At 46.0% G+C, this 27019-nt stretch overlaps 2 protein-coding genes across 3 annotated transcripts; both read right to left on the bottom strand.

Annotated features, from left to right (window-relative positions):
• Window positions 1-10136: 10136 nt before the first annotated feature.
• S100A8 (S100 calcium binding protein A8) lies at window positions 10137-11241 on the bottom strand. Its single transcript, XM_082392168.1, has 3 exons — window positions 11107-11241; window positions 10484-10646; window positions 10137-10333 (listed from the first exon to the last, which is right to left on the bottom strand). Exons 2-3 carry the CDS (start codon window positions 10622-10624, stop codon window positions 10208-10210), a joined length of 267 nt encoding a protein of 88 aa, XP_082248294.1. The 5' UTR covers window positions 10625-10646; window positions 11107-11241; the 3' UTR covers window positions 10137-10207.
• Window positions 11242-11380: 139 nt separating this feature from the next.
• Window positions 11381-26543, bottom strand: LOC309628766 (protein S100-A15A-like). 2 transcript variants are annotated; one of them, XR_014244725.1, is made up of 3 exons: window positions 19558-26543; window positions 12194-17661; window positions 11381-11524 (listed from the first exon to the last, which is right to left on the bottom strand). XR_014244725.1 is itself a non-coding variant. In XM_082392108.1 (2 exons), exons 1-2 carry the CDS (start codon window positions 19762-19764, stop codon window positions 17533-17535), a joined length of 336 nt encoding a protein of 111 aa, XP_082248234.1. In that variant the 5' UTR covers window positions 19765-26543; the 3' UTR covers window positions 11381-17532. The 2 variants fall into 2 exon arrangements, 1 of the variants encoding a protein (XP_082248234.1); XM_082392108.1 differs by having other exon boundaries at window positions 11381-17661.
• Window positions 26544-27019: the final 476 nt, after the last annotated feature.

The following is a 27019-nucleotide window of genomic DNA, read 5'->3' as shown; positions in this document are numbered from 1 at the left end:
CCAACATTCGAATTATAGGGGTCCCAGAAGAAGAGAAAAAGAAAGGGACTGAGAAAATATTTGAAGAGATTATAGTTGAAAACTTCCCTAATATGGGAAAGGAAAAGTTAATCAAGTCCAGTAAGCACAGAGAGTCCCATACAGGATAAATCCAAGGAGAAACATGCCAAGACACATATTAATCAAACTATCAAAAATTAAATACAAAGAAAACATATTAAAAGCAGCAAGGGAAAAAAAAACAAATAACACACAAGGGAATGCCCATAAGGTTAAGAGCTGATCTTTCAGCAGAAACTCTGCAAGCCAGAAGTGACTGGCAGGACATATGTAAAGTGATGAAGGAGAAAAACCTACAACCAAGATTACTCTACCCAGCAAGGATCTCATTCAGATTTGATGGAGAAGTTAAAAGCTTTACAGGCAAGCAACAGCTAAGAGAATTCAGCACCACTAAACCAGCTTTACAACAAATGCTAAAGGAACTTCTTTAGGCAGGAAACACAAGAGAAGGAAAAGACCTACAGTAATAAACCCAAAACAATTAAGAAAATGGTAATAGGAACATACATATCGATAATTACCTTAAATGTACATGGATTAAATTCTCCAACCAAAAGACATAGACTGGCTGAATGGATACAAAAACAAGACCGGTATATATGCTGTCTACAAGAGACCCACTTCAGACCTAGGGACACATACAGACTGAAAGTGAGGGGATGGAAAAAGATATTCCATGCAAATGGAAATCAAAAGAAAGCTGGAGTAGCAATTCTCATATCAGACAAAATAGACTTTAAAACAAAGACTATTAAAGAGACAAAGAAGGACACTACATAATGATCAAGGGAGCAATCCAAGAAGAAGATATAACAATTGTAAATATTTATGCACCCAACATAGGAGCACCTCAATTCATAAGGCAAATACTAACAGCCATAAAAGGGGAAATTGACAGTAACACAATCATAGTAGGGGATGTTAACACCCCACTTTCACCAATGGACAGATCATCCAAAATGAAAATAAATAAGAAAACACAAGCTTTAAATGATACATTAAACAAGATGGACTTAATTGATATTTATAGGACATTCCATCCAAAAACAACAGAATACACATTCTTCTCAAGTGCTCATGAAACATTCTCCAAGATAGATCATATCTTGGGTCACAAATCAAGCCTTGGTGAATTTAAGAAAATTGAAATTGTATCAAGTATCTTTTGTGACCACAACACCATGAGAAGAGATATCAATTATAGGAAAAAAACTGTAAGAAATACAAACACATGGAGGATAAACAACACACTACTTAATAGTCAACAGATCACTGAAGAAATCAGAGAAGAAATCAAAAAATACCTAGAAACAAATGACAATGAAAACACAATGACCCAAATCCTATGGAATGCAGCAAAAGCAGTTCTAAGAGGGAAGTTTAGACCAATAAAATCCTACCTTAAGAAACAAGAAACATCTCAAATAAACAACCTAACCTTACACCTAAAGCAATTCGAGAAAGAACAAAAAAACCCCAAAGGTAGCAGAAGGAAAGAAATCATAAAGATCAGATCAGAAATAAATGAAAAAGAAATGAAGGAAACAATAGCAAAGATCAATAAAACTAAAAGCTGGTTTTTTGAGAAGATAAACAAAATTGATAAACCATTAGCCAGACTTATCAAGAAAAAAAAGGAAGAAGACTCAAATCAATAGAATTAGAAATGGAAAAAGAGAAGTAACAACTGACACTGCAGAAATACAAAGGATCATGAGCGATTACTACAAGCAACTATATGCCAATAGAATGGACAACCCGGAAGAAATGGACAAATTCTTAGAAATGCACAACGTTCCGAGACTGAACCAGGAAGAAATAGAAAATATGAACAGACCAATCACAAGCACTGAAATTGAAACTGTGATTAAAAATCTTCCAACAAACAAAAGCCCAGGACCAGAAGGGTTCACAGGCGAATTCTATCAAACATTTAGAGAAGAGCTAACACCTATCCTTCTCAAACGCTTCCAAAACATAGCAGAGGGAGAAACACTCCCAAACTCATTCTACAAGGCCTCCATCACTCTGATATCAAAACCAGACAAAGATGTCACAAAAAAAAGAAAACTACAGGCCAATATCACTGATGAACATACATGCAAAAATCCTCAACAAAATACTAGCAAACAGAATCCAACAGCACATTAAAAGGATCATACACTATGATCAAGTGGGGTTTATCCCAGTAATGCAAGGATTCTTCAGTATATGCAAATCAATCAACGTGATACACCATATCAACAAATTGAAGGAGAAAAACCATATGATCATCTCAATAGATGCAGAGAAAGCTTTCGACAAAATTCAACACCCATTTATGATTAAAAACCCTCCAGAAAGTAGGCATAGAGGGAACTTACCTCAACATAATAAACGCCATATATGACAAACCCACAGACAACATCACCCTCAATGGTGAAAAACTGAAACCATTTCCACTAAGATCAGGAACAAGACAAGGTTGCCCACTCTCACCACTATTATTCAACATAGTTTTGGAAGTTTTAGCCACAGCAATCAGAGAAGAAAAAGAAATAAAAGGAATCCAAATTGGAAAAGAAGAAGTAAAGCTGTCACTGTTTGCAGATGACATGATTCATAGAGAATCCTAAAGATGCTACCAGAAAACTACTAGAGCTAATCAATGAATTTGGTAAAGTAGCAGGATACAAAATTAATGCACAGAAATCTCTTGCATTCCTATACACTAATGATGAAAAATCTGAAAGTGAAATTAAGAAAACACTCCCATTTACCATTGCAACAAAAAGAATAAAATATCTAGGAATAAACCTACCTAAGGAGACAAAAGACCTGTATGCAGAAAATTATAACACACTGAAGAAAGAAATTAAAGATGATCCAAATAGATGGAGAGATATACCATGTTCTTGGATTGGAAGAATCAACATTGTGAAAATGACTCTACTACCCAAAGCAATCTACAGATTCAATGCAATCCCTATCAAACTACCACTGGCATTTTTCACAGAACTAGAACAAGAAATTTCACAATTTGTATGGAAACACAAAAGACCCCAAATAGCCAAAGCAATCTTGAGAAAGAAAAAAGGAGCTGGAGGAATCGGACGCCCTGACTTCAGACAATATTACAAAGCTACAGTAATCAAGACAGTATGGTACTGGCACAAGAACAGAAATATAGATCAATGTAACAAGATAGAAAGCCCAGAGATATACCCACACGCATAGGGTCACCTTATCTTTGATAAAGGAAGCAAGAATATACAGTGGAGAAAAGACAGCCTCTTCAATAAGTGGTGCTGGGAAAACTGGACAGCTACATGTAAAAGAATGAAATTAGAACACTCCCTAACACCATACACAAAAATAAACTCAAAATGGATTAAAGACCTAAATATAAGGCCAGAGACCGTCAAACTCTCAGAGGAAAACATAGGCAGAACACTCTATGACATAAATCACAGCAAGATCCTTTTTGACCCACCTCCTAGGGAAATGGAAATAAAAACAAAAATAAACAAATGGGACCTAATGAAACTTAAAAGCTTTTGCACAGCAAAGGAAACCATAAACAAGACCAAAAGACAACCCTCAGAATGGGAGAAAATATTTGCAAATGAAGCAACTGACAAAGGATTAATCTCCAAAACATACAAGCAACTCATGCAGCTCAATATCAAAAAAACAAACAACCCAATCCAAAAATGGGCAGAAGACCTAAATAGACATTTCTCCAAAGAAGATATACCGATTGCCAACAAACACATGAAAAGGTGCTCAACATCATTAATCATTAGAGAAATGCAAATCAAAACTACAATGAGATATCATCTCACACCAGTCAGAATGGCCATCATCAAAAACTCTACAAACAATAAATGCTGGAGAGGGTGTGGAGAAAAGGGAACCCTCTTGCACTGTTGGTGGGAATGTAAATTGATACAGCCACTATGGAGAACAGTATTAAGGTTCCTTAAAAAACTAAAAATAGAACTACCATACGACCCAGCAATCCCACTATGGGACATATACCCTGAGAAAACCATAATTCAAAAAGAGTCATGTACCAAAATGTTCATTGCAGCTCTATTTGCAATAGTCAGGACATGGAAGCAACCTAAGTGTCCATCAACAGATGAATGGATAAAGAAGATGTGGCACACATATACAATGGAATATTACTCAGCCATAAAAAGGAACGAAACTGAGTTATTTGTAGTGAGGGGGATGCACCTAGAGACTGTCATACAGAGTGAAGTAAGTCAGAAAGAGAAAAACAAATACCGTATGCTAACACACATATATGGAATCTTAAAAAAAAATAATAATTGGTCAGAAGAACCTAGGGGCAAGACAGGAATAAAGATGCAGACCTACTAGAGAATGGACTTGAGTATATGGGGAGGGGGAAGGGTAAGCTGGGACAAAATGCAAGACTGGCATGGACATATATACACTACCAAACGTAAAATAGATAGCTAGTGGGAAGCAGCCGCATAGCACAGGGAGATCAGCTCGGTGCTTTGTGACCACCTAGAGGGGTGGGATAGGGAGTGTGGGAGGGAAGGAGGTTCAAGAGGGAAGAGATATGGGGACATTTGTAGATGTATAACTGATTCACTTTGTTATAAAGCAGAAAGTAACACACCATTGTAAAGCAATTATACTCCAATAAAGATGTTTAAAATATATATATATATTCAAAAAAAATTTTTTTAAAAGATGTGGTACACATATATGATGGAATATCACTCAGCCATAAAAAAGAATGAAATAGTACCATTCGCATCAACATGGAGGGACCAAAAGATTATCATACTAGTGAAGTGAGCCAGACAAAGACAAATGTCATATGATATTGTTTATATGTGGAATCTAAAGAAAAAATGATACAAATGAATTTATTTATAAAACAGAAACAGACCCACAGACAGAAAACAAACTTTTGGTTTACCAAAGGGGAAATGGGGGAGAGGGATAAGTTGGAGGTTTAGGATTAACATATACACACTACTACATATGGAGTAGATGATCAACGAGGGCCTAGTGTATAGAACAGGGAACTATGCACAATATTTTGTAATAACCTATGGGGGAAAGGAATCTGAAAAAGAATCGATATATATATGTATGTATAACTGATCACTGTGCTGTACACCTGGAACTAACACAACATTGTAAATCAACTATACTTCAAAAAAAAAAGATAAATTTCTCCATTAAGTATGACATTTATGATTGGGTCTTAATAGATACACATTATCATGGAGGGTTCTAGGACCAAAGCAGGAAAGAAATCCAGAACATCCTATCTGGGTTAGATATTTTGCTCTAGAAAGCACAGGGGGGAAAAAATGTGCCGTAGCAAAACAAGATGCTGAGCAAGCTGAACTGGATGGAGCCCTTGCTGGGCTAGGTTGATGAAGAGCCTCCCTCTGGCTTTGGCTGCAAGACAGTCCCATGCTTTCTGCTGCTAATGAGGCCTATTCAGGAGGAAGAAGAGGAGGTTTCTGTCCAAAGAAAGAGGAATGGTTACAGATCATTTGAATGGGTACAGATCATAAATGTCTATGCCCTGATCTTAGCAGCCAGTTCAGACCGTGATTTTGCAACTGAAAATTATTCACATGGGAATTTCTACCACTCCTAAGACTGGAAGGAAGCTCCCCAACCCAGAAGGAGGCACAAACCCTAAGAGCTTACAGACCTCAAAATGTCAATCCTCTATTCTACAGTCATTGTCTGGAGGACTGCTCATACCAGGAAAAAAAAAAAAAAAAACCACAGTAATTCAGCCCCAAGGCAGGGTGAGGTCCTGGGCAGAAGAAAGAGGCCCAAGAGAGAAGTTCATTCTGGCACCTGCTGGCCCTGCTCTTCACCCCTGGAAGGCAGAGACCCTGCAGGGGGTCCTCACCCTTCTGGTCCTCACAGAGACCAGAAAGGCCAGCAGAGGAAGGGCGGGCCCTCTGCACTCACAGGATGGAAATCAGCTAAAAGAAAGCGCTTTCATGTCTGAACCAGGGTTTCTCACCTGGAGACAACCACAGATCTAATCCTAGCTCTGACATTTGCCAGATTAATAATTTGGTCAAGTTTCTTAACTTCTCGGAATCTCCTCATATGCAAAATGGAAATAGTAATTACGTGTCTTATAAGGTTGTTACAGGATAAGCTATCACAAAGTCTAGTGCTTAAAAGCAAAATTATCAACAAATATAGTGGGCCCATGTCAAAATTCTTGTTTGAATTCATTAATGAGAGAAACAGCAAAGAAGGCTTTTAAAGCTGGTTTGAAGAATATTTGAGAATACATAAAGACATTCAGGAAAGGAACGCTTAAGTAAGATTCTTAATTTAAATATGACTCTTTTAACTTTCAATAGGGTGATAAAAATTAAAACAGGGGTTTAACATCTCTACCAGGCTATAAAATCATATTACCCCATCAAGCAGATATATAAACTGCCTACTTCTTTATCCACTGTGACTTGTTAATCAAATATACTGTGCCGACCATGTTACATTCCCCAAGAGTGCCAGACGATAGAAGGTTAACAAGTAGCAAGGACTTGCTTCCATTCAGGCAGACTCTAGCATGAGATCAAAGACTTAAGCAATCACCAGTTTGTCTTTCTCTAGGTTTGAGATGATTTTTTTCCTTTCACACCAACAAATAGAAGGAGCCCAGTAAGTGTTAGCAGCTTTCCCTCCCCTCCTCAGCCCATATGAAATTAGGGTGAATTCCCTAGGTCAGGAGGCCAGAAGGTAGGCTGGTATCTGGACCCGACCAGAATCATTCTGGCTCCCAAGTGGAGGGATGTACGGGGAAGTCTTTTCCACTGGAATAAGCTCTGTGTTCAGCTGCTAGACACCAGTTGCCCAATTCCAGATACTCCCCATGCTCTTTAAGACTTTTGTCACAACTGTGAGACACTTGGCTGAAGTCAGGAGTCTTGGGTGGAGAAGTGGGATTTCAGATAGGTCATACTCTAAGGCCCCAGAAGTCTCAGTGGCCAGATCTGCCGCAATTGGTGAGCCAAGGTCTACTTTGTGGGCTCAAACATTGCATGAGGTTTCCTGCTAAACCACTTATTTCTCAACTTCCCACCGCCTTGTTCTTCTTTTGTAGCTGGGGAAACAGGAAACCAAAACATCTTGCTCTGTGCTACAAGCCCTGTCTGATTCTGCCCAGTAGGTCCTGTAATGGCACAGCCTTGCTTGTAAATTACCATCTGCAAGCCTGGCTACTCCACGGACCTTCCAAGGATGGCCTCCCTCACCTCTGCCTCGTTCTCCAGGTGGCCAGTGCCAGCTGGGCCACGTCCCATGTCCAGCCATGAGCCCAGGTATCAACCATTTGATAGCTCCAGGTCAATGCAATTCTTCACAACCAGTGGCCCATCACTTATGGTGAAACTCCAAAGGGCACTCTGGGCTACCTTCTGCATGGTCCTCTGAGAGGACTCAGAGAAAGCAGACTCATTGGACTTTCAAATAAAGGCAAACAATTAATAATGGTAAATCTCCCCCAAAGGATCCATTAACAGCAAGTCTAACAACGCATTTTCAAGGAGAGAGAAAGGCACTGTGATATGTTGCCCCTCACACACACACACACACACACACACACACACACACACATACATACACACCACCACCACCACCATCAATGTGGATAACTGAGAGGCAGAATCAGGTTGCTCCCTCCTTTTGTGCATTCACCCATTATATTCCCTAAATATTGAGTGAAGCCTGGGATGCTGCTTGGTGAACCCTGCCAACCCTTCCTGTCTTTTTTTGCCTGGGCCATATTTGCGCCAGCAGTTCAACTTTAAAGGTGCCTCTGAGAGCTGCATGAGAGTTTCCTCAATGCAGAGAGTGTGTTCACACTCCTGAATTAGGTGGAAGCACTTGCTTTGGGAAATAGATAAAGTGATCCTTCAGGAAAGCTGAAAAGGAAGTAATTTTGTCCCTAGCCTTCCCAGGCTTGCCCAGAGGAGCCCATCTCCATATCTGATAACTAGACGCCCCCTATCCCATTTTATGTCCCAATCTTAGTTCTCTGCTGGCTGCCAAACATTTTCACTGGTACGTTAACTGATAATAAAACTGGTTGGTAATTAAAGCCTTGGTCAGTGAATAAGGGTTTAAGCTGTTACCTTTCCCTGTTCATTTGCATTTCTATATAAGTAAAGTCTACTACAAAGGAAAAACCCTGTGATCTGGGGTGAGTAATCTTCAGCATTGTGATCCAGTTCATCTGAGTGGCATTTTGTTGGGTGGGGGAGGGACTTGCTCCTCCTGGGTACAAAGCACTTCTGTCTTCTCCAAAGATGCCCTCCTTCCCCCACCCCCACCCCTCAGGGTTGGGTTCCTCTTCAGCCCAGGCTCCTGGGGTCAGAGGCACACAATCATCCCAGAGAGGGTTGAAGGGCCCCTACTGTTTATGCAGAGGCTCAGTGCCTCATGCACACAGTGGGACCCCAAGCCAGCGTCCATCTCCCAGGACATAGTGCACCCCGAGCTTCACAGAGCAGGAGCGTTGTGAAGGGGTAGGGATGGCAGCAGAGAAACTGATTTAGGCCTTAGCAGCACACGTCCCCACCAAGTCCGGCCACACACAAAACAACAGTAGAAATACTCCACCTTTCATTACTAAAATCCAGCAGCCATGACAAGTGTTCTTAACCTTTTAGGGGCCTTTGGACCCTTTTTTAATAGTGAAAGAGGGGTTTCCCTGGTGGCGCAGTGGTTAAGAATCCGCCTACCAATGCAGGGGACACGGGTTCGAGCACTGGTCCGGGAAGATCCCACATGCAGCAGAGCAACTAAGCCCGTGCGCTACAACTGCTGAGCCTGTGCTCTAGAGCCCGCAAGCCACAACTACAGAGCCCACGTGCCACAACTACTGAAACCCACTCGCCTAGAGCCCGTGTTCTGCAACAAAAGAAGCCACGACAAAGAGAAACCTGCGCACCGCAACGAAGAGTAGTCCCCCTCACCACAACTAGAGAAAGCCTGCGCATAGCAACGAAGACCCAACGCAGCCATAAATAAATAAATAAATACATATTTTTAAAAAATAGTGAAAGACTCAGAGGAATGAGCTTCTACATATACACTCAAAATGATGCATTCAACTTTGATTCCATTCCAGAGATATACCGTAGACCAAGTTAAAACCCCTGGTGTAGAGATTCTGGTGACAGCTCCCAACCCCCTTCCCCAATACTAACACCACCGCCCCATCACCTAAGTGGGGACAATAGAAAATGTCCCAAGGCACAGCATGGAAACTCAACTTGGGAGTTGGATTCTGGTGAGAGGTGCCCATTCATCTTCTGGCCCTCCCATTTCCCCAGACCCTTGGAAATCCAGAGTAATGATGGGGAGATTATTTTAGATAAATCACTGATTACCAAAGCATTCACCCCACAGGGAAGCATTTGAGTACCCTATTCTTTGAGTTGATCTTTATTAATGTATTAGCCTATCTGCCCATTCCTTTATTATTTAATCACGTTAGGAGGTTGGGAATGGAGAGAGAAGGAAAGCTTCCAAAATCTCTTAAGGAGAAATTACAAGTGTAGAGCCAGGGGGCTTATTAGTGTTACTTAGTGTAGAACTCTAAGCATCCACTTAAAGTCACACCACACATAGAATCAATCTCTCTCTTTCTCTCATACACACACAGACACACTTCCACATAGTTATCTCCCTAATTTCCTAAAAGTTACATCTAAGATAATTAGCTGGAAATTACAACTTAGAGAACACTATGAGCTTTCCTTGCGTCACCCTGTTCTCATATCACCCATTTGGGAACAAGTAGGAAAATCAACAGCTATAGTGTGTTGGACTTTGTAGAATCCTTAAGTCAATGGAACCCATGACTCAGGACCGTGGGGCTGGAAGAGCCTTGGGAATCATTTAGGGAGAACACGGGGAAGAAAGCAGACAAGACTCGTGAGAGATGGAGAGTGGGGGCAACAGAGGTTTGTTTTTCTTCCTTGGGTTTTCCAACCCTCCCTCCAACCCCCAGGACCCTCATTCCACAAGAGAAAAGCAAGAGACCAAGAGAGGCCTGAGGTATCAATTACTTTATTACTCTGAAGGGACAAGTCCAGGGGACCAGCCCCAGGGCTCTATAGCTCTGCTATTTGTGAATGTCTTCATGGGCTGCCAGGCCCACCTTTATCACCAGTGAGAGGAACTCCCGGAAGTTAAGTGCGTCATCCTCATTGACGTCCAACTCTTTGAACCAGGTGTCTGCATCCTTTTTCTGTGAAGATTGGAGAGAAAGAAGCCAGAGTGTAAAGATCTCAGGGAAGCTGAGGCATGGCTGGCTGCACAGGGCAGCGCCAGGGACCAGTGACCCAGGGTGTCATCAGAGCCGGGCAGAGACCCCCGACCACACCCAGCCCCTCCTCACCTCCAAAAACTTAGGACACTCCGTCTGTAACAATTTCTTCAAGTCATCCCTATAGATGGAGTGGTAATTCCCTTTCACCAGGGAGTACTTGTGGTAGACGTCAACGAGGCAGTTCATGGCACTCTCCAGGTCCGTCAGCATGGTGCCCAAGGATTTGTCCTACCTGGAAGACAGAGCACACGGGCAACCCTGGCATGGGGATGGTGCCTAAGGGGACACTCTGAAGGCTCATACTCCAAGGGATGGCTCTGTCCTGGATGGCACCATCCAGATAACTAAACCCAGCATAGGCTATGGCTATGATGGGAAGTGGGGGACGATGTGGATGAGGGTGTGGAAGGAAGCAGGGTACACACACACACACAGTTACTGCCAGCTCTCCCCATGCCCCCAGCCGCTGCCCAGGAAGGGCCCAGCTTGGGAATCAAACGTGCCCTCACCCAAAAATACTAGAGCACTCGGCTCCTTCTTCAGCCCCGGCTCACGCTTCTCTTCCGGGAGCCCTGGACTCAGTCCAGACCTCCCCGAGCTTTCTCTCCCCTCCTCAGAGAAGGCTGCTGCACTCCTCAGCCCTCCCCAGGGGAAGCCCAAAGTGTGGGACAGACTGGGGCAGTTCCACTTACCAGGTCTCCCCAAAACAGAGTTGACAAAAGACATGCAGGGCTGAGTGTCGGCTCCCTTTTATAGCAACGAGGCTTGGCCGGCTGCCCAGGGCCTCAGGCCACTCAGAGGCAGCTGCTCCCTTCGAGGATTGCTACAGCCTCTGGTTTCCCAACAAGGTGAATGGGGCAATAACTGCACAGAATGAAAAGTTCTGATGCGGAGCTTGGAGCGGGGTGGGGGGAGCACAGGAAAGGTAGAAGGAGGAAAGCTTTTGCCGGGCAGTGATGCCCAGCAGGAGAAATCAGGAAGACGGCATGGTGAGGCCTCCTCTTGTAAGCTGCTAGCAACCCCTGGCTTGGTCAACCAGGATGCCCACTCCTGAGTCCTTCCCACGGTTGCTGTGGCTATTCCCGTGGCTAGTGGCCAGTCTGTGCATCTCTGAAATGGAACTGAAGTTGAGTGCATCATTTTGAGTGCATGAGTATAAGCTCATTCCTCCATAGCTTTCATCACATTCTCAAAAGGGTCCAAAGGCCCCTAAAAGGTTAAGAACACTTGTCATGGCTGCTGGATTTTAGTAATGAAATGTGGAGTATTTCTACTGTTGTTCTGTGTGTGGCCGGACTTGGTGGGGACGTGTGCTGCTAAGGCCTAAATCAGTTTCTCTGCTGCCATCCCTACCCCTTCACAACGCTCCTGCTCTGTGAAACTGGGGGTGCACTGTGCCCCAGGAGACGGACGCTGGCTTGGAGTCCCTCAGTATGCATGAGGCACTGAGCCTCTGCATAAACAGCAGGGACCCTTCAACCCTCTCTGGGATGATTGTGTGCCTCTGATCCCAGGAGCCTGGGCTGAAGAGGAACCCGACGATGAGGGGTGGGGGTGGGGGAAGGAGGGCATCTTTGGAGAAGACAGAAGTGCTTCGTGCCCAGGAGGAGAAGAGGAGGTGGCCAATTCCCCCCGGATTTCAGGAGGACCAAGTCCCTCTCCCACCCAACAAAATGCCACTCAGATGAACTGGTTTCCAACACTGAAGATTTGTGGTGCATTTCTCTTGCTACAAAGCCCTTCGGACTCACATAGCCTATTAAGATACTGAGAACATGCCTATCAGGAAGGCGGGGCAGAGCCCACTCAGTCTACACACACAGAAGTCAAGCCCCCAGGAAGGTGAAGTGATTCCTCCAGAGTTTCCCAGTGCAGATGTGTCAGAGCCCAGACCGGATCCCAGAGCATCAGGCTCCCAGAGTGTGATCTGACAAGAACATGACTCTGCTGAGAAAACTCCTCCCCTCTCTCCCTCCTTCATGCAGTCAACAAATATTTACTCTGTGCTCCTCCAAGGCCTAGGCCATCACGGCCTCCTAGGGGAAGTAGATAGGATTAGCCTCTCTCTCCTTCATGTTTCTACAGCCCTTTGGGCTCCATTTTCTCATTAACTTTATAGCTGTGTGACCTAGGGCTAATTACTTACCCTCTCTATGCTTTAGTTACATCAATTATTAAGTAGAGATTAAAAATAGAGTCTACCCTCAGCCTACAGAATAGGAGAGAATATTTGCAAATCATATATCTGAGAAGGGATTAATATCCAGAATATGGAAAGCCTACAACTCAACTCCAAAAAAAACAAACAACCCAACTGAAAACTGGGCAAATGTCTGAATAGACATTTCTCCAAAGAAGACATACAAATGACCCATAATCACAGGAAAAGATGCTCCACCACACTAATCATTAGGGAAGGCAAATCAAAACCACAATGAGATACCACCTCACACCCATTAGAATGTCTGCTGTCAACAAAGACAGAAAATAACAAGTGCTGAAAAGGATGTGGAGAAATTGGAACCCTTGTGTACTGCTGGTGGGAATGTAAAATAGTGCAGCCACTGTGGAAAATTATGGTGGTTCCTCAAAAAATTAAAAACAGAATTACCATATGATCCAGCAATTCTACTTCTGGGTATATACCCAAAATAATTGAAAGCAGTCTCAAAAAGATATTTGTACACCCATGTTCACAGAAGCATTATTCACAATAGCCAAAATGTGGAAGCAACCCAAGTGTCCATCCACAGATGAATGGATAAATAAGTGTGGTATATACATGCAATGGAATATTATTCAGCCTTTAAAAAGGAAGGAGATCCTGACACATGATACAACATGGGTGAACCTTGAGGACGTTAAGCTAAGTGAAATAAGACAGACACAAAAAGACAAATACTGTATAATTCCACTTATATGAGGTACCTGGATTAGTCAAACTCACAGAGACAGAAAGTAGAATGGTGATTGCCAGGGTCTAGGAGGAGGCGGAGGTGGGGAGTTATTGTTTATTGGGTGCAGAGTTTCAGTTGCGAGATGATGAGAGTTCTGGAGATTGGATGCACGACAACGTGAATACACTTAACAAAACTGAACCGGACGCTTAGAAATGGTTGCAGTGGTAAATTTTATGTTATTTGTATATTATCACAATTTAAAATATTTTAAAATTCGAAAGCCTTCCACATAAAAAAAATAAAATCTACCTGATAGTGTTGTTGTGAGGATTAATAATAGATGAAAAATATTTATGATTTGTGGGCTTTATTAATTTGCATTATATTTTAATTAAAGTTTACACACACACACAAAAATGTGTGAAGTGCTTAAAGCAGCGCATAGTAAGCAAGCACTGTGTGAGTGTACAGCGTGATTACTGCTCTGTAAATGTGCCTGATTCCCCAGCTGGGCTGTGAACCTTCGAGGACCCTGACTGGCTCATCCATCTCTGCCTCCCTGGGACCCAGCACAGTGCCTGGCATATACTATAACAGCAACAACAATCAATAAGAACAAACAATAGCAAAATAATAGCTAGTATTTACTGGGTTCTTACCATACACCAGGAATCATTGCAAGTGCTTTACTTACATCAGTCCATTTAATCCTCACAGTAATCCTATGAGTTATGGTCTATCGTAATTCCCACTTTACAGAAGAGGAAGCTGAGGCCCACAGAGATACAACATTTGGTACATCAAAGGACTTAGGCGACTTATGACCCACTGTGACAGCATCTACTTTCTGCACCTGCCTGGAATGTCTCTTTGCCAGTAAAGGCCTCCTCATCCTTCCTGCCCCAGCCCAGGCACCATCTGCTCTCGTCCACCCCTGACTCTCCTTCCCCCACCCTTATCAACACTGAGTTCATTCTTCTCTCCTCCATGCTACCAAACCCTTCTGCATCACAGCATTTGCCCTACTATATTAGAGTTCATCTGTTTATTGCCTGTCTTTTCTTTGGGTCTGGGAGCCCCTTTAGAGCAGAAATCACATCACATCCCGGGGCCTGGTGCATACTAGGGGCTCAGTTAATACTTACTGAGGGGATAAGTGAATGCCAAATTGAACGCTTGATCTAGCCCTTACCCAATGTGAAAATTCCCTTTATCATACCCAGCCACTTTAAGTGGTTTTTGGAACAAGACAGGATATAGATCCATCAACCAAATGCAGTCTACCTTCCTTGGCTAGTCAACCTCTTGACAGGAAAATAGGGCTGTTTCTGACATCTAATATGACAAGTTTTCAGCCAATGATCAAGCACTTGGTGCACACCTATTATTTGCCAGGCCCCTTCTATATGACCTGGCACAATACCATCTTACCCCAAATAGCGCATCATATTATCAAAGTGTTTTTACATCCACTAACTCTTTTGATAACCCTGTGAAATGGACATCATAGGTACAATTATTCCTACGTGACAGATGAGAAAACTGAGGCACGGGGAGTCACCTAAGGTCCTCTGGGCATACATTCTGCTTTGTGTTGGTGCTTAGGTGCCAAAAAGCACACTTTAGAACAACAGGGTCGTTTTTTCTGAGATTCTATTTCGCGTTTGTTCACTAGCCCGGCATGGAGCTCACACTGACCTCTTTCAAGGGGGGTGATGGTGAGGTTGATGAAGATGATGTTTTTCCCAGACCCTGGACCCCTCGGGAGATGCCTGCCTTGAAGCCACTCCCCTGAGAATGTCCCTGTGGAGACAGCTTTCTTCATCCAGAAAGGAAGGAAAACAAAGCCCCAGGTCCAGCAAGGGAGACATGAGCCATGACCCCCTCCAGCCTCATGCGCTTGTCCATGGAGCCTGCCGACCAGCGAGGCCGTGAAATGCTGCCCCCAGAGATGCTCCCCCTGGACAGGCAGCCTTGGGGGCCTCCAGGAGGGCAGGACCAGGCTGAGCTGACCTGGCAGAAGAGGGTGTCAGGAATTGGGTAAGCACATGGGGGAAAAGGCAGCTCCTGTAATCAGACTGACAGACGTGGGGCAACCATGGGGAGCGGAACCTAGTCCTGTTTACAAGAAAGAGCTCAGTCCCAGCACACACAGTCCCTGGTGAGTCCCAATACCAGGCTTTTGCCTGCAGCTAAGGAAATGCGGACAGAGCCCGCAGGGTCGGTGGAGAAACCCCCCAGGAAGGGGCAGGAGGACTGGGCTGAGCCGCCCCTTCATACTCCAAGCCTGTAGAACTCAACACATTTCAGGTGAGACAGGCAGGGAAGACCCACCTGGGCCTGGGGCAAGGTGTCCTGAGTCACCCGGCCAACTGTCTCCAAGTCTCTGGACGTGACTAAGCGACCTGCAGGAGGCAACACAGACCTGGGTCATGGGATTCCAATCAGCAGGCGCCATCCCTGCATCACCCCCTCCCTGAGCACGCTCTGTGTGACAATGCCGGGCCCTGCGCGGGACATGGAGATGACAGGACGTGGTGCCTGTCTTGGCGGAGGACACAGACAGGAACACAGCTCCATGCAGCAGGACAGGCACCTCCACAGGGGAAGTCCAGACGGAAGTGGGGGTGGGCGGCTGCTGACTTTTAAAAGGCGAGCACTGGGGACTGGCAGGCGTGGACGGGCATCTATGGCAGGCCTGCTTGCAAGCTCCACTGATCAGGAACAAAGGTCCCTGGCTCGGCCTGCAGGGCACTGCTCCCCATGTTTGGTTCACAGACCCAGCTGGCAAAGGGAACCAAACCAAGTCCCTTAAATGACACCCACAATCATCTGCACAGGGGAGCAACACAGATGATTACCCATTATTCTTTTGAAACTCATCGTTTCTATCACAATGCGCTCAGGACGTGGGTCCTCAGACCATCCTCAGAGAAGAAACCCTCCAGGAAGGACCCAGCAGGGCCTAAAGGCAGAGGCGACCACCCCAAGAGATTCTGCATCCGATTCGTGGGCTCCCAGGGAGAGACAAAAACAAACAACGCAGAAACAGGGCAGGGGCAGGTCTCACCAGGGAGGGATCAGGGCGTCACAAATAGCCCAGAGTCAGAAAAACGCCCGCATGCCTCATCATTTTTTTCTTAGTAAAAACCAGACCAAACCCTCCTCTTCTCCAGGAAGCCTTCCCTGATTGACAGTCACCCAGGTCCCACTCATCACTCTTCCCTTTGACAGGCTGCATTGCCGGCTTTGCCCTTGACTCCATCTCTGACTCATAGTGGGAAAAACCCACCTCACAATCTTCCCTCCCAGACTGGCCCGGACCTGCCACCCGATGTCAATTACCAGTGTCACCTTCCCCTCCCTGTCCTGGCCCCTTCCCAGGCCCAGGCTGCACCGCCTTTGTTGGGACTCTCTTTTGAAGTTGGAAGAACTTCTGCCCTCCTAACTCGTGTTCAGTCCTGTATGTGTAGTGAACGACTGATCAGAACATCTCTGGTGTCACCTTCCCCTCCCTGTCCTGGCCCCTTCCCAGGCCCAGGCTGCTCCACCTTTGTTGGGACTCTCTTTTGAAGTTGGAAGAACTTCTGCCCTCCTAACTCGTGTTCAGTCCTGTATGTGTAGTGAACGACTGATCAGAACATCTCTGGTGTCACCTTCCCCTCCCTGTCCTGGCCCCTTCCCAGGCCCAGGCTGCTCCACCTTTGTTGGGACTCTCTTTTGAAGTTGGAAGAACTTCTGCCCTCCTAACTCGTGTTCAGTCCTGTATGTGTAGTGAACGACTGATCAGAACATCTCTGGTGAGCCCCGGCTTCCTTGTCAAGGAGCCAGCTCCCCAGGAGAAGAGACTCCTCGCTCTCAGACTGAAAGCTGAGGGCAGGGGCTCTGTCTACCCTCCTCAGACAGGGGCTCCTGGGGGCAGGGGCTGTCTCTCACCCAAAATGGCTGATCCTCAAAGTAGGACCAAACCTCCTCTTTCTGGACCCAGAGCAGAGGCCCAGAACCAGGAACTGAACAACATCCAGAAATGTTTACGAGGTTGCTTTATTCTCTTCCTTCACAGCTGTCCTTACCGCAGACACACAAGGCAGAGCTGTACCTTCAGCTGCCCGTAGCCAGGTCGCACCTGCCCCCCAGCCGGCCCCTGTGGGGAGGCTGCCTGTGCTCCCCCTGATAGAGTCTGTGGTGGGCGCTGCGCTGGGCACACAGCTGCCGGTGCTACTGCGGGTGGCAGTCCTTCACCAGCTTGCCCAAGCGGTAGAGGGCCTCCTCAAAGCAGATCTGCTTGTCCTTGCTCTTGTCTGCCACCCGGAACAACTCCGTGATGGAGTATGGCTCCTTCTGGCCCTGAGGGGTGGGCAGAGGGTCAACCACGCCCCCAGGCATCGCCCCGCAGCAATGGCCAGCCCCCCCCCCCCCGCTGCCTGCCAGTGGGAGGGCGGGGTGGGGGACAGTGGCCTGGCCCTGCCTGGATGGGGCTTGCAGGACGCAGATCCTCACTCACACAGTCAGTGGCCAGGACAGCCTATGCGGCAGAATCCGGCCAAAGAGGCAGTGGCATGGTGGGCACCTCAGCTAACTGGACCTGGGGCTGCATGGGAGACAGAGTGCAGGCAGGGCTCCATTTGCTGGCTGACTGCACACCCCACAACACAATCCACATTCGTCCACTATCGGAGGCTGTTTAAGCCCGTCTCCCCTGCAGGGACAGCCCAGCCCAGGGGCTTCGGGGTGGAGAGCTGTGCCTAGCTCCTCCACACTGGGAGCTCCCAGGGCAGAGCCCACCGCCCCACGTTTCTGCGTCTCCAGCACTGCTGCAGGGCCAGCACCAGCTGGGGTCACATGTCTGCATGCCCTGGCACCGGCCCAGGAACTGTTTATGACACTGGGCCCATGTCACCTATGGGAGGGGCAGATCAAGGGAAAGGCCAGAGCCGTGGGCCCCGGAGCTGGCCAGGATGTCCCAGAGGAGGTGGCCCTCAGGGCTGAGAACTGGGGATGGTGTAGGGAGGAAAGGAGCATCTGAAGTGGAAGGGACAGCAGGGAGAAAGTCAGGGGTCAGAGGGCAGGTGAGGACAAGTTGGCGCACTGGGCAGTGTGGGTGAAGCAGGTTTCAGCAGGATTTGGCTGATGGGCATGGGGAAGCCGGCATGAAGTTCTCAGAAAGCTTCCAGGAAGGACGTTGCTGCAGCCATAAGCAGCTGTGGGCCTGGGGGCGACCCTCATCCTCATGGCAGGTCTCCCCCTCCAGCTCCCCCACTGCCCCACCATCTACTTCTTATAATCTTATCTCCTCTGCAAAGCTGGTTGAGCCGGGAAACTGGAGGCCTACGGCCTTGGGCAGGCTCACCCCGGCTTCCCTCATCTCAGCCCCCTGCGCACGCTGCTATGTCTGCCCTGTGAGCCCCCGAGTGCAGGGTCTGAGGGTCCTTGCCCAGCCCCACGACATAAGCAACTGGCCCTGGAAAGAAAAAAGTCTCCCTAGAAACAAGGACTAAAAAGTCACCCTAGCCCCCGCCTTAGTGATCCTCGTGGCTACACTCCAATAAACTGAGGACAAGTCTGTCTCCTCTGACGTGTCCCAAAGGCAGTCAGGGGACACAAGAAGTGACCAGAGGAGGTGCCCCTCCTGGAATGCAGGGCCTTGAGTCGGGCACGACCTGAAGTCCTCTAGACATAACAGTCCAGAGACCCCGCCGGGGCTGGGCACCAAGGGCCGAGGGCAGCGCCCCACAGACACTCCTGCCGGCCTTGCAGTCCCCAAGGAGCCCAGTAATCATGGGGCTGGGCCTGATGACAGAGGAGATGCACCGGCCTGCAGAGGGTGATTGAGCCCAGCCTGGGTTCCGGTGGGGGGGTGGGTAGTGGCTTGTGCAGGCCCCAGGAGAAGGGGCTGGGGTTCAAAGGGCAGTCCTGGGGCCAGGCGCTGATTGAACTGGCCTGTGGGCAGAGGGAAGATTTAGGACCCGTTCTCGCCAGAAGCAGGTCAGGCAGAAGAATAAACAGGTTTGGGGTTAGGACTAAGTTTCAGGCAGGAAATTTCAGGACAGGGAAGGACAGAAAATAAGGCTGGGCTGGGCCATGTTCCCCCCACCGCAGATCCTGCCCTCCACCCTCCCTCAAGGCCCCTCCCCTAGGTGAAAATGCTCTTGGGAGACAGCTGTACCTGCACTCTCACCACTCACTTCCACCCCCACAACCAACCCCATACTTCATCCCCACCCGACCTCAGACCCCACACACCATGGTCCCCACGAAGCGGGGCACGTTGTCCACGAGTAGGGCCTTCAACTCCTCCAGGGACAGGGTCTCCAAGTCCCCTTCCCGGGCCGCATACTGGTGGTAGCAGTGGATGATTTGGAAGAGGGATTCTTCCACTGGCATGTCTGTCATGGTGGCTGGGCCTGGGCCCAGGACAGGGGCAGCTCTGGAGATGCAGGGGGCGAGCATCAGGGGACAGTGGAGAATCTGGGGGAGAGCACAGCACAGCAGGCCACACTGAGGCCAGGCCACAGCAGGTGGGCACTTCCTCCAAGAATCCTCTGCCCAACCTGTCTCAGGCCCCCTCCCTGCCCTCCATCTGACCCCTTGCAAACCTGGCTCAGAGTCCCCGCCCTGCAGGAAACTTTGCCGTGAACTCTTAGGACAGGGCTCTGTCCCTTCCCTGAGACAGGAGCCTTGCAGGAGACAGGAGCTGTGTTCTCCACGCCCCAACCCTGCCCTCGGCTTAGGAGTCCCCGAAATCAAGAATGAGAAAAAACTAGACTCTTCGAAGCAAGATGGTGTTTTCCAATGGAAATATTTTTAAACCCCTTGAGAAGGCCAGATCCCCACTACCATAGACTATTTTGTACCACAAACAGAATATTGAAATAATTACACCACCCCAAAGCCCAGGCCTGCTCAAATATCATTTTCCTTTCTTGGTTGAATACAGACTGCACAGGGATCCCCATCTTTCTCCTACCCCTGCCCTGACCCTCTCTGAAGGAGTCTGCATGCCATCTGCATGGCCCCGTGGCCTCCCATAGCTTCTGTGTGCTGAGGCTGTTCAGTGCCCAAGTGGTGGGGGCAGGCAGGGGCGCCGCAGCCTCTCCCATCCCCCTGCAGCCCCATCCCGGTGCTCTGCACAGGTGAGGGACAGATGCCCTCAACCCCCCGCTCCCCACTTCTTTCGGAGATGAGATCCCTGTTTTCGGGAGGCAGGGCTGTCCTGTCGGGTCAGCTGTCCTCCTTGGATTCTGGGCAGATAAGACTCAGGACAACTGGTCCCAACTCTTACAGAGCCAGCCAGGCACTGGGAGAAGCCCCTTATACACAGCATCCCATGTAATCCTCACAACGACCTTGTAAGGGAGACATCATTCCCTCATTTTCCTGAGGAGGAAATGAAATTCAGAGAGGTTAAGTAAATTTCCCAAAATCACACAAATGACCACCTGCAGCTAGATTCAATCAATGCCTTTGGGAACAACCCCAAAGACTTATAATTTTGGGCCCTTAGCCCCTTCGGGGCCACAGTTATGCTGTTGGGACATCCATCTACACGGCACACATCCTCCAGAATGGGTAAGCAGCCCCCCTCTGCTTTCCTGGACCTGTGCAGACCCAACACAGCCCAGCCCACCCCTACAGCTCTCTTGGACGGGGTGCTGACCTCAATCACTGCTGGACTGAGGCTGCTGTGAATCCACCGTCCCGATCTGTGTTTTATCCTAGAGATTCCCCTGTGCTCAGGCAGGAGGCAGTTGTGGGAGCACAGGCTCCGCCGCCCAGTCCCGCATCCTGCCCATCCATGGTGCCTCCAATTATGGCAGCCAGTGCTGTGATTCTTCGCAGGTTCCTAGCAGCATGACTGAGTCTTAATTGCATCCCTGAGATGCCATCACGTGACACTTGCCTCCCACAATTAACTCAGCCAGTTTCAGGGACCCACCTGCCCTTAGCGCCTGGTCTGAAACATCTCAGAACCACAGAAGATCATGTTATCCATCTTCCTGCCTCAGAGTTCATCATCCCAGCTCCAGGGCTTGGGTGGGGTCAGACACACAACTTAAATACATCTTCCTGGGATGTCCTCCCCCAATTAACGAACCCCCAGACTCCACAGTCGTGAAGCACATTCACTCATCCAACAAATATTTCTTGAGCACCTGGCCCTTTCTAGGCAATAAGAGTAAGACATGGGGCCGGCTCACAGGATGGGGATGCGTGGAGGGGACAGAGTCACACACCGGCAAGAAGCACTGTGAACATCACTAATTTAGTGGCATGAATAGGGTACCCTGGGCACCCAAGGAGCACCTTCTGCCTGGAAAGGTGAGGAAGATTTCCTTAGGGTGATGCTATTTGTGATGGCACTTGAAAATTTGGTTGCAAGGAGGCGCATGGAGGACCAAGCACTCCAGACAGAGGAAACAGCATGGACAAAGGCTCAGGGGCATGAGAGAGAGTGGCCTGCTTAGGGGATGAAGCCCACAGGGTACATCATGACAAGCTGGAAGAAACAGGGCTGGAGAGGTGGGATGGAGACAAAATGTGAAGGGCCCTGTGTGCCAAACTTGAGCTGCAACTTTATCCTGCGCATAGAAAGTAGCTGATAGAGGATTTTTAAATGGGTTGAGTGATGGGTGAGAGGTGAGAGAGAAGTAGTAGGAATACCTTTACTATAAGGAAATAACCAACTGCAAAGTGGAAGTGATCTGCTCAAAGAGGGCCCAGATGTGTAGGCTTGGCCTCCATACAGGTGCCATCTGGGTGACAGGTCCTTGAGCGACAGAGGAACTGCCTTCCCCCATCTCAAGCCTTCTCTCAGCCACCCTCTTCTACCGCCATCTCACCCATGCATCTCCCCTGGGAGGAGCCACGCAGGCTGATGAGTAAACCTCCCAGAAGGGGGCACCAAAGGACAGGTAATTGAACCAGAGATTAAGTCGCCGCATCCCTGAAGGTTTGAGAGAAAAATAGGTAAACACTGAAGGCAAAACATTTTCCAGGGTGATCCTTCATTCATCTACCCAACATAATGATTTCTTCAGCAAAAAAGTGGTTCATCAGTACACTTTTATGTTTTGAAAATAAAAACAGGGCTCAAATTGCTAAATGGTAAAACAATTTGGCAATGCCAAGCTGCAGTTGCAGAGAATGTTATTGAATACGTTTGAGTCAGCCATCATTCCCCTGGGAATTTATTCCAGGAAAGTAATCAAACAGACATTTAAAAGCAATAAATAGGGATTTCCCTGGTGACACAGTGGTTAAGGATCCTCCTGCCAATGAAGGGCACACGGGTTGGAGCCCTGGTCCGGGAAGATCCCACATGCCACGGAGCAACTAAGCCCGTGTGCCACAACTACTGAGCCTGCGCTCTAGAGCCCAGGAGCCACAACTACGGAAGCCCACTCGCCTAGAGCGTGTGCTCCGCAACAAGAGAAGCCACCGCGATGAGAATCCCAGGCACTGCAACAGAGTAGCCCCCGCTTGCCGCAACTAGAGAAAGCTCACGCACAGCAACGAAGACCCAACACCGCCAAAAAAATAAAAATAATAATTTTTTAAAAAGCAATAAATAGGAAAATGTTCACAACTACAATATCTATAGCCAAGGGACAAAATAGAAATAAAAACCTTGAAAACAACAAATTAACAAATTTCATATGGCAATACATCCTTGGACAATCTCTGCATGATAATTTGTCACTCAAAAGGAGCTCCATTTTTGGCCCATAGCTTGAAGGGGGGTGGGAGGTCATAGTGCACGCCTCTTCACCCTGCCTTTGTTCAATCTGGGAAAAAATTACTCTCCATACCATCCCAGTACATAATGATGACCTCCTTCCACAACTGTGATGTAACTACTGTTTTCAATTATTGTTATGCTGCGGACATGTTCTCACACTATTAATCAATGTGAGCCTGATTTTTAGTAACTGCATAGTGATCATTTGTTTGCATGTATCTAAATTTGTTTTATTAATCCATTATTGGTAGACATTTAAATTACTTTAAGTCTATACATTTTAATCAACTCTTCCTTAATGTTGATGTTTCTTCAGAATTTTGCCCTGTGTTCTAGGTGCTGGGAGAAGGGGAACAGAAATGAATTGATATCCCCTTCCCCTGCCAGAGCCACCACCCACCTCTCATTACCACAAGCAAGTGCCTGAACCAAGCCAACCCCCACACACCCACACCTGGACAAGGGCATCACCGCTGCAGTGAGAGCTCCCATATACCAAACCCAAGAGGGATCCCCCCAGCCATGACTTCCTTCTGCGGGAGAAAAGGAGTATCCCAGCAGCCTTCCCCATCCTAACATGAAAGTCCATAGACACCTTTACAGTGTTACATTAGACTGTATGTGTCCAGATATTTACCTTTACCTGGGAGATTTATGCTTTCACATTGCTGTTTAGTGAGTTTTCATTTCAATTTGAAGAACTCTCTTAAGCATTTCTTGTGAGACAGGTCTAGTGATGACAAAATCCCTCAGTTTTGTTTGTCTGGTAAAAGAAAAAAGAAAAGGCCAGGATCTAATCGTTTCATGGGAGAATTCTACCAAACATTCAAAAAAGAATACCACTGCTTCTTAAACTCTTTCAAAAAATAGAAGAAGGAGCAACATTTCCAAACTCAGTTCTTGAGTCCAGCATCACCCTGATACCAAAACCAGACGAAAATTATACAAGGAAATAAAACTACAGGCCAGTACCCATGATGAACATAGATGCAAAAATCCTAAATAAAATCCTAGCAAACTGAATTCAACAGTACATTAAAAGGATCATGCACCATAACTAAATGGGGTTTATCTCAGGGATGTGAGGATGGTTCATATGCAAATCAATCAAGGTGATATAACACGTTAACAAAATTAAAGGAAAAAAACACATGATTATCTCAATAAATGCAGAAAAGGCATTTGACAAAGTTCAACACCCATTTATGATTAAAACTCTCAACAAAATAGGTACAGAAGCACCTTATCTCAACACAATAATGGCCATATATGAGAAGCCCACAGTAACTTCATAGTTCATGGGAAAAAAACCTGAAAGCTTTCCCTCTAAGATGTTGGCATAAGGCAAGGATGCCTACTCTTGCCACTTCTTATCAACATAATAATGGAAGTTCTAGCTAGAGAAATTAGACAAGAAAAAGAAGTAAAAGGCATCCAAACAGGAAAAGAAGAAATAAAAGTATCTCTGTTTGCAGATGACATGATTATATACATAGAAAACCCTAAAGACTAAACGAAAACAACAAAAATCCTGTTATAAATACAAAACCAATTTAGTAGAGTTGCAGGATACAAAGTAAACCTATGAAATCAATTGTGTTTCTATACACAAACAACAAACTATCCAAAAGGGAAATTAAGAAAACAATCTCATTCACAATAGCAACGAAAAGAATAAAACCCTTAGGAAATAACAAGACAGGTGAAAGACTTGTACTCTGAAAAATTATAAAAACATTTATGAAGGAAATTTTAAAAGACACAGACAAAGGGAAAGACATCCTATGTTCATGGATTGGACGAATTAATATTGTTAAAATGTCCATACTACCCAAAATGATCTACAGATTCAATGCAATCCCTATCAAAATCCCAGTGGCATTATTTATAGAAATAGGAAAACGATTCTAAAATTTGTATGGAACTGCAAAAGACCCTGATAGCCAAAGCAATCTTGAGCAATATGAACAAAGCTAAAGACTTCACATTTTATGATTTCAAAATTCATTACAAAACTACAGTAATCAAAAAACTACAGTAATCAAAACAGTGTGGTACTGGCATAAGAACAGACATATAGACCAATGGAACAGAATAGAGAGCCCAGAAATAAATCCACACCTTAAGGTCAACTGATCTTCAACAAAGGTGCCAAGAACACAAAATGAGGAAAAGTCAGCCTCTTCAATAAATGGTGCTGGGAGGGCTTCCCTGGTGGTGCAGTGGTTAAGAATCTGCCTGCCAATGCAGGGGACACGGGTTCGAGCCCTGGTCCGGGAAGATCCCACATGCCACGGAGCAACTAAGCCCGTGCGCCACAACTACTGAAGCCCACACGCCTAGAGCCCATGCTCTTCAACAAGAGAAGCCTCCGCAATGAAAAGCCCGCGCACCGCAATGAAGAGTAACCCCCGCTCACCACAACTAGAGAAAGCCCGTGCACAGCAACGAAGACCCAACACAGCCAAAAATAAATAAATTAAATGAATAAATTTTTTTAATAAAATAAAATAAATGGTACTGGGAAAACTGAATATCCACATGCAGGAAAAGGAAATAGAACCCTGATCTCATGATATACAAAAATCAACTAAAAAAGGATTAAAGACTTAAATATAAGTCCTGAAACTGTGAAACTCCTAAAAGAAAACATAGGGGAAAAGCTTCTTGATATTGGTCTGGGCAATAATTTTTTTTAAATAGACAGGCATCACGGAAAATAATGGAGGTGTCCTCAAAAACTCAAAAACTTAAAAATAGAATTACCTTATGATCCAGCAATCCTACTTCTGGATATACATTCAAAGGAAATGAAACCAGGATCTCGAAGAGATATCTGCATTCCTGTGTTCATTTCAGCATTATTCATGTAACCAAGATATAGAAAAAACCTAAATGTCTATAGATGAATGAACGGTTAAAGAAAATGTGATATGTGTATATAGTGAAACATTATTCAGCCATCAAAAAAGAAAAAGATCCTGCCACTTTCAGCAACATGGATGAGCCTGGAGAACATTATGCTAAATGACATAAACCAGACACAGAAAGACAAATCCTGCATGATCACACTATATATGAATCTAAAAAGGTTGAACTCATAGAAACAGGGTAGAAAGGTGGTTACCAGGGGATGGGGGGAGAGGGAAATGGGAAGATGTTGGTCAAGGGATGCAAAGTTTCAGTAAAGCAAAACGAATAAATGCTAAAGAGCTAATGTACAGCAATGTGGCTATAGTTAACAATACTTTATTGTATACTTGAAATTTGCCAAGAAGGTAGATGATAAGTGTTCACACTGCTGGAAAAAATAAATATATATATGTGTGTGTATAAATAAATATACATATATATACATATATTTCAGGGTGATTAATATGTTAATTAGCTTGCTTGCAGTGATGATTTTACAATGTATTGTGTATATCAAATCATCAAATTGCACACCTTAAATATATATCATTTTGGTCAAATATTCCTCAATAAAAAATAAATAAATTGTTTAACATTCTGCCTTCTAGAAGCTCATAGTCTGGAGGTAGAGACAGACCCCTAGACAAACCTTCAAGGTAGTGTACTTAGAATAGAACCACAGCTTGGTGCCAAACATGCATCCCTACCACCACTGCCAGGACACAATCCCAACCTTCACAAACATCCCAGCCTTCAACATCTTTCCAATTGTGAAGACCAGTCATTGAAAGCGACACCATGTGGCAACCAGCAGTCACTGCAGCAAAGGACTCTCTGGTTAACTTGAGAAAGAAGATTCACCCCCATTGGCCTCAAAGCCCCCAGGGTTTAGACAACTCAAAGATAGGTAAAGACCTCAAGAGAGTAATATTAGATTTCTGGTTGGGTGGAGAGGGGAATTCAAACAATTACTTTAAAAAGTAAAGAATGGGACTTCCCTGGTGGCACAGTGGTTAAGACTCCACGCTCCCAAGGCAGGGGGCCAGAGTTCGA

Source organism: Balaenoptera borealis (genome assembly GCF_965194805.1).
Source record: "Balaenoptera borealis genome assembly, chromosome: 1".
NCBI classification, from domain to species: domain Eukaryota; kingdom Metazoa; phylum Chordata; class Mammalia; order Artiodactyla; family Balaenopteridae; genus Balaenoptera; species Balaenoptera borealis.
This window is presented reverse-complemented; position numbering and strand designations above follow the sequence as displayed.

What these genes read in the sequence shown, in the direction of transcription:
- LOC309628766 (XM_082392108.1), bottom strand. Translation starts at nt 19,764, where the DNA reads ATGCTCGCCCCCTGCATCTCCAGAGCTGCCCCTGTCCTGGGCCCAGGC. An exon ending in CCCGCTTCGTGGGGACCATG is followed by an intron (nt 17,662 to 19,557) that starts GTGTGTGGGGTC and finishes CCCACCCCTCAG; the next exon opens with GGCCAGAAGGAGCCATACTC.
- S100A8 (XM_082392168.1), bottom strand. Translation starts at nt 10,624, where the DNA reads ATGCTGACGGACCTGGAGAGTGCCATGAACTGCCTCGTTGACGTCTAC. An exon ending in AGTGTCCTAAGTTTTTGGAG is followed by an intron (nt 10,334 to 10,483) that starts GTGAGGAGGGGC and finishes CAATCTTCACAG; the next exon opens with AAAAAGGATGCAGACACCTG.